The 15,349-nt window shown below is 44.9% G+C and overlaps 1 protein-coding gene across 1 annotated transcript in view; it reads left to right on the forward strand.

Moving 5' to 3' along the window:
• Window positions 1–94: 94 nt before the first annotated feature.
• The window catches only part of pax2a (paired box 2a), a gene marked incomplete at both ends in the record, with an annotated part of 27,677 nt that continues 12,422 nt past the window's right edge, over window positions 95–15,349 (forward strand). The window contains 7 exons of the mRNA XM_084458737.1: window positions 95–137; window positions 2,099–2,264; window positions 2,596–2,616; window positions 3,117–3,314; window positions 7,614–7,699; window positions 8,130–8,249; window positions 10,948–11,002. Coding sequence (XP_084314863.1) covers window positions 95–137; window positions 2,099–2,264; window positions 2,596–2,616; window positions 3,117–3,314; window positions 7,614–7,699; window positions 8,130–8,249; window positions 10,948–11,002 — 689 coding nt within the window. The remainder of the gene's footprint in view (window positions 138–2,098; window positions 2,265–2,595; window positions 2,617–3,116; window positions 3,315–7,613; window positions 7,700–8,129; window positions 8,250–10,947; window positions 11,003–15,349) is intronic.

The raw sequence follows: 15,349 nt of genomic DNA on the forward strand, positions 1-15,349 counted from the left end.
CCGTTAAGCAATCTTTGTTTTTACATATTTAAAGCCCCATCATCAAGGCGAAACGGCGACTTCAGTCGATTACCTGTCTTTTCTTTGCTATCCCATGGATATTCACTGCAAAGCGGACCCCTTCTCAGCAATGCACCGTGAGTAGAGAATTAGTTTACTATAGATAATCTCTTCGGATTAGTAGGATACATTATTTCCTAGACTACTATGCTTTCTGGGAATTATGCTTTTGTTGTTCCCATTCCCATGCGGAATTAGTGACATGTTTTGGCTGTACGATGAACCTACAGTAGCTACGAGCGACTAACTTGCACTGTCTGTCTTTTTTACTCATCTAAAATGGCTTGTGTAGAGACAGCACGTGTTTAAACGGACTATTGATAACAAGTCTGAATGTCTGTCTACAACAAGAATAGCCCACAAAGTTTAACTAATAAAACAACTGAAATCAGTGTGTAAAATGAGGATGTTAAATAAAGGGAAAAACGAATGTAGCCTGATATAAATTAGCCTAAATTCATAGCCTAAATTGTCTTTTTATACCACCTGTATTTTTCCTGTTTTATGATCCAGCCTATCTCTATATTCTGAATAGAATGGAACATTATTGACTTAAAGTCAGAGGTTAATTGAAATGGCACCAAGGCTCATGGAGGAGTCTTTTAAGGAAGACAAGGCACAATAATACCTTTCCGATGCCGGAAATACATTTGAATATAAAGCCTTCATTACCTTTGATATAAACAATAGGCTACCTTTGGAGAGTAGATGCTACTGGAAAATGCATTTGGCCTAATGTAGCCTAATCTCTAGAAATATTTTACAATATGGGAAGACTCAACTACCTATTTTTACTGTTGGATTCATAAATAAAATAGATTGGCCTTCATTCATCATCTTACCAAAGCAATAAACTATTGAGAACATTTCTTATAATTTTCAACAATACAAATTTATTCTACGATTCTGATACACGAGTGCCACATGTAAATAATTAATTCTTCATCATTCGCACTATCCACGTTTGTAATATGAGTTATCAAAGCTCTCCTTTTAATTATTTACCCTAATTGTGCAAGGCAAATTAAACAGCGTGAAACATAATATCTGCGACATGTGTTAGCTGCACTGCAAACGTTGCTGTTGGAAAATATGTGGCAAGAGTAGGATATTCTTGCGTAGAGATGCAGATTAATTTACGACCAAAAACAGAAATGGCCTATATTGTACTATTTTGAATATAAAAATATATGAGGACATCATGGTGTTTAATGGATGACTCTGAAAGCATGACGCCTCCAGTTGCTACCAACTGCACCTTCAGTGACAAAAGCCAAATAATAACAAAAATGTCAACAATAATTATAAGCAGCCTATAGGTACAATTATTATTATTATTATTAGTAGTAGTAGTATTAATATTATTATTAATATTATTAGTATTAGTATTATTATTATTACTAATATTATTGTTATTATTATTATTATTATTATTATTGTTATTATTATTATTATTATCATGATTATTATTATTATTATTATCATGATTATTATTCATAATAACTAATAATAGGTATGATAATAATAATACCAACCACAATAATATAGGCTAAATACCAATCATAGCAATAGTAATAAAACAGCAATAGCAACACTAGACCCAATGAATTAAGCTTATTTTAGTTACACGCCTATATGTAAGAGGTAGTGAGCAGTCGGCAATGGCATGATGAATATGGGCTACGATATAAAACAAGACTGTGCCTCTTTGTATGTAAGCCTATGATGTAGCCTAGTTCCTGTATGCCAACCTGGCGACCTTATGGGTACACGTGTTTTAAGTCTATACTTTAAATGTTCACGTCCCATGTACCCTGACTGAGAATAAATGTGTTTGAGTGTGTGTGTGTGTGTGTGTGTGTGTGTGTGTGTGTGTGTGTGTGTGTGTGTGTGTTCGAACAGAGCCAGGCGTGGGGAACACTGTACTGGTGTGGATCCGAACAGGCCCGTGTATCCTAATTGCATGTACTATAGCATCTTATCTTCTGTATGTATGTAATGTTATGTTTCCCTGTGCGTGCTGTTGTATCCCACATAGGGCATGGGGGTGTGAACCAGCTAGGAGGGGTGTTTGTGAACGGCAGACCCCTACCTGACGTCGTAAGGCAGAGAATTGTCGAGCTGGCGCACCAAGGGGTCAGGCCGTGTGACATCTCCCGACAACTACGGGTCAGTCACGGCTGCGTCAGCAAAATACTCGGCAGGTAAGGGTACCGGAATCACCAGAGCCTACGTGTCAAACATAAATCTTATGACATATGTGTGCCCAGCTCTATTTTAGCCACAGTCATCATCGGTAATAGGTAATTTTGCTTGAATACAGAAATTCTGGCTCGACTATTTTGAATCGATCACCCCAATTTGCAAAGATGAAGTCCCCAGTCCCACACCTGGACGCCTAGACTAGCCGGCTTTTCAGAAAGCGAGGCAGCCGAAATGGCTTCTTTGTAGTTTTGGGGGTTCTTAAGGATTCACCATCGTTTTCATTCTTAAAACAAAAATGTAAGGAGGTAATGTCTTGAAATATTTTTTCAGCCATCAGAAGGATTTCAAGAGGTATTTTATTTATTGAACTTGGAATGTTTTGTCACCAACATAACACTCGTTAGGCTTATATGGTGGCATGTATGTTCTTCAGTGCATGTGACTTCAGTTCGTAATGTAGCCTACGGTTGATTAAATATAATCTCAATCTCTTCATTGAGCTGACCTTTCTTGTTAATTACCACTTCCTCTTAAACGTGCGTATTCTGGTTTTGTTATAAAATAGCCTATTGAATATAGCCTACGTGACTCCAAATGTTTTGGAGTAGCCTACTTTTGGTTGCTGGTCATTTCACGTATCCAATTGAGTAGCCTACTTCCAGATAATTTGCAAAAGAGTGTTTAGGCTTCTCCATGTGACATGGTTATCAAAAAACGGTTTAACGTTGTGAATATGTTTTATGAAACGGAAATCATGTAGACTTCATGTAGATGATAACTATGCAATTTGCTACCTCAGCAACACGAGTCATATTTCTGACCATTGAAGTCCGTTCGTCCTGTTCTTGCAGGTACTACGAGACCGGCAGTATTAAGCCTGGAGTTATTGGAGGCTCCAAACCAAAGGTCGCAACTCCCAAAGTAGTGGATAAAATCGCAGACTACAAGCGGCAGAATCCCACTATGTTCGCCTGGGAGATACGAGACCGACTGCTGGCCGAGGCCGTCTGCGACAACGATACCGTCCCCAGCGTGTCATCCATCAACAGGTAGGCGATTTCACTAAAGTAACATTAGTGTAGACTACATTCAAATGAACATGCCAACTTTAGGCCTGATATACGGATTTTGTTTTCTTTGTTGAAGTCAGTGAAGTGGTAGGCCTATTATATCCATGGTAGGCTGACCTCGTTCTAACGTGGGCAACTGAAGCGAGAGAGGACATTTTTGGTGAAATTGATCTCGTGCACAAAGGCAGGAGATGCATTGACATAGAACTAATGAGGACTGGAGACTAGCAAAAACTGCATTTTTTAGTATGGTTTGAAGAATATGGAGGTCAAAAAATATTCTGTTTTATAGGGCCCGTCTAGGGTGGTCTCACACGTGCAATTCAATCCCGCTACCTCTCCTCAGTCGGCACGGGAACTAAGGTTGAGGCCACGAACATCACATCTGTCTCGATAAAAACCGATCGATAGCGCGTAACCAGATCCAGCGGCGGGAAATACCCAAGAAAGTCGCTCGATACGCGACCACACTGCGACAGCGCGGCAGCAGCGGATCCTTTATTATCAGATCCTTTATGATCAGATCCTTTATGATCAGATCCTTTATGATCAGATCCTTTATGATCAGATCCTTTATTATCAGATCCTTTATTATCAGCCCATCGCTCTGTGTTCAGATAGAGGCCGCGTGGGAGCCACAGTAAACACGTCACCTGCGGGAGCAAAGGCACGGGGCAGGGGATTATTTGTCCAATAGGCTATGGAATATTATTTTCATATCAGAATGGAATAGCCTGTTAATGTAATAATAATAATAAAAATATTATTATTATTATTATTATTATTAGCCTATTGTAATCAGAGTAACTTTCAACAATGACACAACTGACCGACTGATGAAATTCATATTGTCCTGAAATATTTCTGTTGTCTCTGTTACGTAGGCCTACTTAGGCTACTATTTTGATATTTAATTTAATATTTTTTATTTCGGGTAGGCTAACGTTGTCTTTTTCTTTTTCATCGGATTCTTGATCTGGGCTCTATACAGTAACTAAATGAATCAACAGGAGTGTGTCTCCAAATCGGGGAACAGTCATTCTACACCTTTCACATTAAACGGGACGAGTCTAGACAAAGCGTCTTTAGATGGGAGACGCTTAAACCCCAGCGGATGTGCAGAAGGTGAAAAGCCCTATACCTGCGAGCGCGAGTAATGAACTTTGCTTAGGAGGCAGTGTTCCATAGAGCTGGCCATCAGTATTACATTTTAATGAGCTGTAGGGAGATCAGAAGACTCCTCTCTCATGACATATAGCCTGGCTAAATAGATTAAATATCACATGGAAAAGAAAATATTTTAGATTTACCATGGAGATGAAATTGGTTGCATGCCAAATTATCTTTCTGTGCTTTGTTTGTTGCTTGAATTTTTTACCTAAATCGTGTGTAACGAATTACCTAGACATAGCTAGGTGTAACAAAAAGACAAAATGTGAGTAATTTTTAAATATTCAATTTGGTGCTTGTAAATAAAGTTTTACAATTCTTATACAGACAAATACAATTCTAAAAATAAGTTTCCATTGACACCGTTGCCAAGATGCAAAACAAATATAATTTTTTATTTTCTTTTTTAATGGGCATGGTATTTCTTTTTTAATGGGCATGGTATTTCCTTGTCATTGCCATCCAAGAGTGCATTCTGGGATATATAGTACCAACCCTGAGGCGTTTTTTTCTCTCTTCTAGATTTAGGCCAAGTGTATTGTATAGGGTCTCTGATATTCCCAGAGAGAGGCAGATTAGAGACATGTGTCTCTAATATGGAGCAATAGGAGGTTTACAAATAAGAGAGGGAGATGATGATATGCAGTCTGATTATGAGGCTCCTAAGTTGTTGCTGTTCAACATAATGTGTGGTTGGAGCACGGGCTGCATGGCCACCCCGCATGAGGCCACCCCGCATGAGTCACTACAGCCTGGGAAATACTCTTTTATAGGGACGTTTCTTTTAACCTTAAAAAGAACTAGAGGCAGAAGATGGGAAGGGACATGATGAAGAGAGAGGGAGAGGAAGACAGAGAGAGTGGGGGGGGGGCAGAGAGGGAGAGAGAGGGGGAGAGAGAGAGAGAGAGAAAGAGAGAGAGAAAGAAAGAGAGAGGTAGAGACCACAGTGTGGTCAGAGAGAGAGAGAGAGGTAGAGTCCACAGTGTGGTCAGAGAGAGAGAGAGAGGTAGAGTCCACAGTGTGTCCAGAGAGAGAGAGAGAGAGGTAGAGTCCACAGTGTGTCCAGAGAGAGAGAGAGAGAGAGAGAGAGAGAGGTAGAGTCCACAGTGTGGCCAGAGAGAGAGAGAGAGAGGGAGAGAGACCTCAGTGACCTCTGTGGTTAAGGAGTTGACCTCTACTCTGTTGACTAAAGAGGATGTCGTGGCTTTAAACACATTTTTCCCGCATGAATTATTAAAGATTACACAGCGACTGGGTTGCACTTTGTGTTGTAGCCACAGAAAGGAGTTTCCAGCCACATGGCCTCTGGACTCAGCACACCTACTGGACGCTCCTAAGCGGCTTCCAATCGCATTGATCCACATTTTAATATTTCTTTGGGGATTAAATTTTTTTCAACAACATCCATACACTAAAGTCGTTAATTCACCCACCCAAATTGCTTATTCAATATCAAGAACATGGATTCGAAATAAAGTCCTTGAATTTATGAGTCTCCCTCGAGTCATGGGGTCAGATAACTGTTGCGGTGAGATGTTAAAAATTCAAATAAAATATTGATGTGTGTGTTTTCCCGAGGAGTCTGCTGCCAGCCCTCGTGGGTCTGCCCGGAGGGGAGAGGATAGAGGACACACGAGATAGCGAGGAGAATGAAAAGAGTCTGATGTACATTTTACCCCCGAGGCTGTTAACCCTTCCCTGCCCCCCGATCCTGTACATGATAACTCCGAGCCAACGGTGAAGAGCCTCGGACGTGCTTTGGTCGCCTAACGCCTGGTGCCAACACAGCTTTCACGGGGAGAACCTTTGGGTTCCATAATATTGCGAAACCTCCAAAGTCTTACTTTTGTGCGGCATTCAAATGTGCAATGATGGCGTGTAATGGCTGCTGTCTACAGGTGGAGGGTGTGATTCCTATTACATCTTACCATTCCCATTCCATCTCCAGCCTCTCAGGGAAGTGAGGACCCTCCCATTTCCCCACAGTAGCACGCCGAATCACAGTAGCTAATCTGCGTACTGTGTGTACTCACTGATCTGAGATGATCTCAGATATCTTACGGTTGGTAAAACGATGTCATCCGTAATTCTGCAGTAGCACACCCCCCACAGTTCTCAGATTATTGTGACAGCTGCCGTTTCTCAAAGTGCGCCACAGATTAAACGACATCAGATGTTGGATTGGGCCTGGGCGAGGGCAATCAAGCACTATCGCTTTCCTGTCACATATCATTTATAGCTCTACCATTTGCATCTGTTCTCTGGTGCTACTGGTTCCCAACTTTTCTACCCCCCCCCCCTCCAAGTCCCAATCAATAGGGCCTGATCCACATCGACACTAGAGGACGCCTGTGTGATCTGACTGATCTGGGCAGCCAGAGACCAGAGACATGAGAGATAGGGAAGAGAAATAGAAATGATGAGAGAGAGAGAGAGAGAGAGAGAGAGGGGTTAGAGAGATAGATATAGATAGAGAGATAGAGATATAGATAGACAGGGAGAAAAGAGGGCTGGTATTGGGGCCAAGGGAAATGATACAATGAGAAAAAATGTAGGCGGAGGAAGAGAGTGAAGGGAGAAAAAGAGAGGACAAGATCGAGAGAGAGAGAGAGAAAGGGATAGGGGCAGCAGGGAACGAGAGGGGGGAGATTATTAGAGGGGGGCAGGTAGAGCCAGTGAAGCTCATCATTGGGGTGAATTGATGTGATTTCATGCTTTGTTTGCAAGATCATTCAGTCCAAAGAGCAATGAAGACTTTCCCCCTGGTATCACATCTTAAAGGTATGGTGGGAAGGGGGGGGGGGGGGCTTTATCATATTTCTAACCCCAGAATCCAGCTCGATTGAATCCACTCTCTCTCGGGGGGCACCCCCTATTCACTCTCCAACAGCAGCAGAGAGATTGGCCCTAATGCCCCGAGATTGGTTATTTGTGACAGAACCCTGCAGTGTGTGGGACACCGGGGCCCTCCGACGGCGGGGGGGGTTGTTCTCACACGTGGGCGTGAGCGGACGCGCTGCCGGAGGATGCCGGGCCAGAGGGCCACTGTCTCTGTGAATCTCCATGCAGGAGTATTTATTGATCCCTGTCTGTTGTCCACTTTGGCAGGATTATTCGCACCAAGGTCCAGCAGCCGTTCCACCCGTCTCCCGACGGATCTGTCACGCCGCTCTCCACGCCCGGACACACCATCGGTGAGAGAGAGAGAGAGAGAGAGAGAGAGGGTGAGAGAGAGAGAGACATGCTGAGATGACCCCCCCAATTCTAGATGAGGGAAATGTGAGCTAACTGTCTGTAGGGGGGAATCGAACCCCGGTTTTCCGCTTCCTAAGACCCCCAGCATGCACAGCACCTTTAGACCAAGAGAACATTCTTGTTTCGCCTGTACACATATATGGAAATACATACATACATACATACATACATACATACATACATACATACATACATACATACATACATACATACATACATACAATACGTGTGCACCACACGCATGTACACACACACGCACACACACGCACACACACACACACACACACACACACACACACACACGCACACACACACACAAACCCAACCCACACATGCCAACTCTCTTCCCCCCGTGTCTCCCCCCCTCAGTGCCCAGCACAGCCTCTCCCCCCGTGACCAGCGCCTCCAACGACCCTGTGGGGTCCTACTCCATCAACGGCATTCTGGGAATCCCTCGATCCAACGGCGAAAAGAGAAAAAGAGACGAAGGTAAGAGAGAGAGAGAGAGAGAGAGAGAGAGAGAGAGAGAGAGTGAGATCCTTTTGTTTGTCACACTTTCATTTTGTCCCCGTCTCTTGTGTGGTACTTGTCCGTGTGTGTAGGGGAGGGCGTTTATGACGGTGTGTTTGTCTGCTCCCTCCAGTGACTTGTTATGTTCTATACTGTATTGGGGGGCTGGCCAGGGAGCGCTGTGTTTCAATCAGCCGGCAGATACCCCCCCCCCCCCCCTATGTTTTACCACATGCCAATAGAGCTGCATCTCAATTTTTATATGATGCACTAGAAATAACACATAGCTGTCGTAAAAACATAATCCCCCCAGGCAAGGCGGTGGTCTGATCTGAGAGAAGACAGTCCACTTAGATATTACCAATTAACTCCTTCATACCTGCTCATCTTTTTACCTGGATATACAATATCTTATCATTCGAGATTAAAGGATAGATTTAGGTTCATTATTTTGGACTTTAGGGCCTATTCTCAGTCTGTCTTACATTATATCATATCAATCATATTGAACTAGCTACAGTTGTTCTTCAGACGTGCACTGAGCTACAATGGAAGTCAACGGGGCTAGTGAGATGTTGGAAAAAGTATAGTACGGTAAATGTGCTTTTCTGAGACGGGAAGCACAGGGTGTAATAATCTTACCGGTCTCAATGTGCTCTCCTGGGAAATTTATCACAATCCGAAACCAAATGTTGAAACAAAAGTTCAATTTGAAACAGAACAAATTTGCGACCTATGACTGCACTACCTCATACCTTTCACACTACCTCATACCTTTCACACTACCTCATACCTTTCACACTACCTCATACCTTTCACACTACCTCATACCTTTCACACTACCTCATACCTTTCACACTACCTCATACCTTTCACTACCTCATACCTTTCACACTGCTAACTTCCTCAGGACGGAAGGCTGCTTGATCACAGCTGATCACGATTACCTCTTTACAATGTTGAGTGTTAAGTAAATGTTAAGTTGAGGACCATAACAGACTATTCATTCCACTGCTTTCTGCCTCTGCACTAAAAGTCTGTCTGTTGTTTTATTTTCATCTGTATTTTTATTTTGTTTTGTCTTGTTTGTTCTTTTATAGTGTTTTGTCAGTAACTTGTATTGTATTGTCGTTGTTGTCCTAGTAGGTCTCCCTTGTAAATGGGATTTCTTATCTCAATGAGACTACCTGATTAAATAAAGGTTTTTAAAAAGGTACTGCGGAGGTGTGCAGGTGATAAGGTAGCGTGGTTATATGTGGTTGTGAAATAGTTCTGTTTCAAATGGAACTTTTGTTTCAACATATGGTTTCGGATTGCGATGAATTGCACAGGAGAGCACATTGAGACCAGTCAGATTATTACAGCCTGTGCTTCCCGTCTCAGAAAAGCATATTTATCAGACCAACATTTCACATTTCACTGAAAATAGGTCGTAACTTCCAAAATAGTGAATACTTGAATACTGAATAGTGAATACTTATCCATTAAAAAAGGTTTTATCTAGAACTTATCCATTAAAAAAGGTTTTATCTCTCTTTGGCTACAAACCCTTTAATAATAGTTTTAACAGGCTTGAAATAATTTCAGACATTCTTTGAACAGTCTTTGTGAAATAGACATTACAGAATAGTGTTAGGTGAGTGTGCAGAGCCAGATGAGAGCCCAGATTAAGGGGAAGCCTATCCAGTCCGATCCAGAATCCCTCCTTCTCCCAGCCAGTGAGTGGACACACCGCCTGAGGCATAATAGATTATCGGCTCTGCAAACAATTGGCTTTTTAATGCCTATGAATTAACATGTCCCCGATGTTGGCCTGAACAGGTGTAGGAACAGACTGGTGGAGGCATGGGGGGGGGGGGGGGTCACTGTGTGTGTGTGTGTGTGTGTGTGTGTGTGTGTGTGTGTGTGTGTGTGTGTGCGCGCGTGTGTGTGAGCGTGTGTGTGTGCGGTGCATGTGCATGTTTGTGTTATCTGTATTAGTGTATATGTGTGTGTCTCTGTGAGGAGGGTGTTGGTGGGTGTGATCTCGTGTGTTATCTGTATTAGTGTATATTTGTGTGTCTCTGAGAGGAGTGTTGGTGGGTGTGATCTCGTGTGTTATCTGTATTAGTGTATATTTGTGTGTCTCTGTGAGGAGGGTGTTGGTGGGTGTGATCTGTATTAGTGTATATTTGTGTCTCTGTGAGGAGGGTGTTGGTGGGTGTGATCTCGTGTGTTATCTGTATTAGTGTGTATGTGTGTCTCTGTGAGGAGGGTGTTGGTGGGTGTGATCTCGTGTGTTATCTGTATTAGTGTATATGTGTGTGTCTCTGTGAGGAGGGTGTTGGTGGGTGTGTTATCTGTATTAGTGTGTATTTGTGTGTCTCTGTGAGGAGGGTGTTGGTGGGTGTGATCTCGTGTGTTATCTGTATTAGTGTATATTTGTGTGTCTGTGAGGAGGGTGTTGGTGGGTGTGATCTCGTGTATTAGTGTATATGTGTGTGTCTGTGAGGAGGGTGTTGGTGGGTGTGATCTCGTGTATTAGTGTATATGTGTGTGTCTCTGTGAGGAGGGTGTTGTGGGTGTGATCTCGTGTATTAGTGTGTATTTGTGTGTCTGTGAGGAGGGTGTTGGTGGGTGTGATCTCGTGAAGCACTCATCAAAGCCACTTGCCTCCTTTATGTCTCCGTCTCTTTAGTTCACTGGAGCGGCGGCCACTTGGATGGAAGGAAAGTAGGACATTGTAAGTTGAAGTTAGCACACCTTCTCTTCTGCTGTGGTCACTCACATGCCTCTTCACTGTGTTGTCTCTGTCCGTCGGGGGTGGGGGGGGGGGGGGGGTAGTCTTGGGGGGGGGGGCAGTCTTGGGGGCGGGGCACTTCACGGTGGCAATTCTTAGCCACTGAAACCAACCATGCTAAAATGACTGTAGCAAATCATATTTTTCCCAAATAAAGACACAATATCCATGACAGAACAGATACAGTCACGGTTGTCCGTGATCATGACAGGATTTCGTCAGCCCAGCGAGTGAGAGAATCATTATTTCCTTTTTACCTGGGGCTTTTTACCTGGGGCTTTTTCTTTCCTGGTGTATTTGTGTGTAACAGTGTCTGATGTCAGCATGCAGATGAAGACCTCTTGATTGGTTATTTGGGATAGTGCCAATTGTCTAAAAGGCTTGTGGGGTTATTTAAACATGTAGTGTTTATTTCCCAGCGAGTCATCTGGGAGGCGCTGGGCGTTGGGGCTGGGTTTCAGACACACACGTTCTGTACAAAGGCCCCTGGCCACCCGACCCTCTTAAAGCCGTCGTTTATTAGGTGATGACAGAGCTGTAGTCTCCCTCCTAATCTGCTCACTGCTCACTCTCTATTAGATCGGGGGGGGAGAGCGTGGAACCCGCTGATGATATATACAGGTATATATATATATATATATATTATTTTTTTTACTCCTCATTGTATCCTGATCACTTGAATCAACACAGCAGGTTTGTTCTTGTGTGTGTGTGTGTGGTGATTGTGTAGAGTGTGTGTGTGGTGATTGTGTAGAATGTGTGTGTGGTGATTGTGTAGAATGTGTGTGTGGTGATTGTGTAGAATGTGTGTGTGGTGATTGTGTAGAATGTGTGTGTGGTGATTGTGTAGAGCAGAGGGCCCCTGTAGGGGGGCCTGGGTGGCCCTGCGAGGGAGAGAGCTGGCGCTGTGTGTGCGGTGGATGAAGTCAGCCAATGCCCTTTCAGGAAAGAGAAAGAGGGCTGTGGAGATAATCTAGTGTGACATGCGTTACATACACCAGGTACTCGTAAGGGGAGCTTCAGGGACACAGGTGCAATGAGGACCATTAATCTGTCCTTGTCATGTGTTATTGCAAATTAAAAGTAGCATGTTACACCGGACAGCTAGGAGTGGGGACAGAATGGGATAGGAGAGAGAGAGAGAGAGAGAGAGAGAGAGAGAGAGAGAGAGAGAGAGAGAGAGAGAGGAGCAGTAGAGAGAGGAGTAGGAGAGAGAGAGAGAGAGAGAGAGAGAGAGAGAGGAGCAGGAGAGAGAGGAGTAGGAGAGAGAGAGAGAGGAGCAGGAGAGAGAGGAGTAGGAGAGAGAGAGAGAGAGGAGTAGCAGAGAGAGAGGAGTAGGAGAGAGAGAGAGAGGAGTAGGAGAGAGAGAGAGAGAGAGAGAGAGAGAGAGGAGCAGGAGAGAGAGGAGTAGGAGAGAGAGAGAGAAAGAGAGGAGCAGGAGAGAGAGGAGTAGGAGAGAGAGAGAGAGGAGTAGCAGAGAGAGAGGAGTAGGAGAGAGAGAGAGAGGAGTAGGAGAGAGAGAGAGAGAGAGAGAGAGAGAGAGGAGCAGGAGAGAGAGGAGTAGGAGAGAGAGAGAGAGGAGTAGCAGAGAGAGAGAGAGAGGAGCAGGAGAGAGAGGAGTAGGAGAGAGAGAAGCTGGTGAGAGAGAGAAACAGGTGAGAGGGGGATAGAGAGAGAGAGGAGTAGGAGAGAGAGAGAGAGAGGAGCAGGAGAGAGAGAGAAGCTGGTGAGAGAGAGAAACAGGTGAGAGGGGGATAGAGAGAGAGAGGAGTAGGAGAGAAAGAAGCAGGAGAGAGAGGAGCAGGAGAGAAAGAGAGAGAGAGAAAGAGGAGCAGGAGAGAGACAGAGAGAGGCAAGAGCATGCTCTATGGGAGATGAGCTTGGCTGTGGTGGAGCAGTAGGAGCAGTGTGTGTGTGTGTGTGTGTGTGTGTGTGTGTGTATGTGTGTGTATGTGTGTGTGTGTGTGTGCGGCGGGTCTAGATTGTTACTCTGGCAGCTGCGGTGCCTCCTTGCACGGTGAACAGTGACATTTAAAAGAATTTGCAATTCTGCAGAGAAAAGCTATTAATTCACAAATTAACATCCCTCCTCCCTCCCCCCTCTATCTGGATGTGCAAGCTATCGAAAAGACAAAAGAAATAGCCTTAAGGGGGGAAAGAGAGAGCTTCAGCCCTATCTGAGGAGAGATTGGTTTGCATGTCTGCGAGCAGCGATACCAATTATGGCAGCGCTGAGAGAATGCGCCTCAATCCCCCCCCCCCCCCCCCCCCCCCCACACACACACACACACACCTCCAAACCCCGTATACCACCCATAGCCAGATTTATTTGTGTATCTCATTACGTGGGAAATAGAATACTACCCCCTGCCAAATGCATTAGGCAGTAAAGTGGGGGGAATTAGCCTGTTGTGTGGGATGGCTTCACTCATGCTGCGGCACCCCCACGCCGAGAGGGCGCCAGGCACGGACGAGAGCACAGAGGCTGAGCCTTTATGATTGAGGCTCTGCCGCCACTACCACCTTCCAGCGTGGTCCTTAGTGACTACCACCTTCGCCGGCGTGGTCGCTAAGGCATTTCCTAAAAGTTTGAAGACTATAGTTTAATGTTGAGCGAGACAAGGCACAGGGTTGTTGTGTCCTGTGTTCGGGACAGGTTGGTCCTGACCTCAGCAGGTTGAGCTGACCTGACTGACTCCGCGCTCGTCTCCGGGTTCTGGACGTCTAGGGAGGACAGGCGGTGCATATCGGCGGTGATGAATTAGACGCAGGAAACAAAGGTCTTAGCGCGGCGATGTGGCGTGGGATGACTTCAGAGGGGGGAGTTGACGAGTGTGCAAGTGGGGAGGAAACATATGGCCTGGCCTGGTTCTGCATTCAGCCCGTTTTCACATGAGGGCCCGAGCTAAACTAACTGACACTTACCTCAGCGAAAGCCTTAAGTCTACGTTTTGATTTGTTTCAATTTGATATTGAGCCTTTTGAAGAGGCGTTGGTGTGTATAGACTATCACACTTGTCTCTCATTGAAGGAGTTTAAATCCGTTAGTGTATGGATTTTTTTAGCTGTGCTCACTGGTTGGCCAGTCAAGCTGGTCCGGGACAATGAGTCAATAGAAGATGACTTTTAGAAATAAACGCATCCAGAGCGAGACAGAAATAAATGGAATCATGAGCGCTCTTACAGCCATGATGGGGTCTGAGAAAAGCCTGGGTTTGAGGGGCCACAGAGCGGAACAGCCAACGCACGGCTCCCACAGCACAGGAGCGCACAAAAGGGGAGATTCTCCTCCTCTTCCTCTATGACGTTTCTCTCTCTCTCTTTCAACCCTCTCTCCTCCTGTCTGTCTCTCTCTCCCCCTGATGTGTTAAAACCCACATCCGCATTCAGCACATCATGTCTCCTCGCGCCCCGCACAAGGGTAAACAATATACTGTACCAAGGGTAAACAATATACTGTACCGAGGGTAAACAATATACTGTACCGAGGGTAAACAATATACTGTACCGAGGGTAAACAATATACTGTACCAAGGGTAAACAATATACTGTACCGAGGGTAAACGATATACTGTACCGAGGGTAAACGATATACTGTACCGAGGGTAAACGATACTGTACCGAGGGTAAACAATATACTGTACCGAGGGTAAACAATATACTGTACCGAGGGTAAACAATATACTGTACCGAGGGATCCTTCAGAGAAATAGAAGGAGAGGGAATTCGTTCACATGAAGAGGAATCATGTCGCAGAAAAGTCAATTATGGGCGCTGATGCTGTGAATTAATGGAGCGATGCATTACTGGGCCTGAGAGGGAGGGAGAGAAAGAGAGAGAAAAGGAGGGATGCGTTAATTGCGTTTCCACAACGACTCGTAGCACGGGGTGGAGACGCTAAACGACAAGCCTGGCCAGAGGACTGGAGGAGAGGACAGGAGAGAGAGGAGAGGAGAGAGTAGGGGACAGGACAGAGAGGAGAGATGAGAGGACAAGGGAGTAGAGGAGAGGAGAGGACAAGGGAGTAGAGGAGAGGAGAGGACAAGGGAGTAGAGGAGAGGACAAGGGAGTAGAGGAGAGGAGAGAGGAGGGAGGATAGGAGAGGACAAGGGAGTAGAGGAGAGGAGAGAGGAGAGGACAAGGGAGTAGAGGAGAGGAGAGGACAAGGGAGTAGAGGAGAGGAGAGGACAAGGGAGTAGAGGAGAGGAGAGAGGAGAGGACAAGGGAGTAGAGGAGAGGAGAGAGGAGAGCGGAGGAGGAGAACAGTTAACAGGGTAGAATAGGAAAGGAGGAGTAAAAA

Source organism: Borostomias antarcticus, assembly GCF_949987555.1.
Source record: "Borostomias antarcticus genome assembly, chromosome: 25".
In the NCBI taxonomy this organism is placed as follows: domain Eukaryota; kingdom Metazoa; phylum Chordata; class Actinopteri; order Stomiiformes; family Stomiidae; genus Borostomias; species Borostomias antarcticus.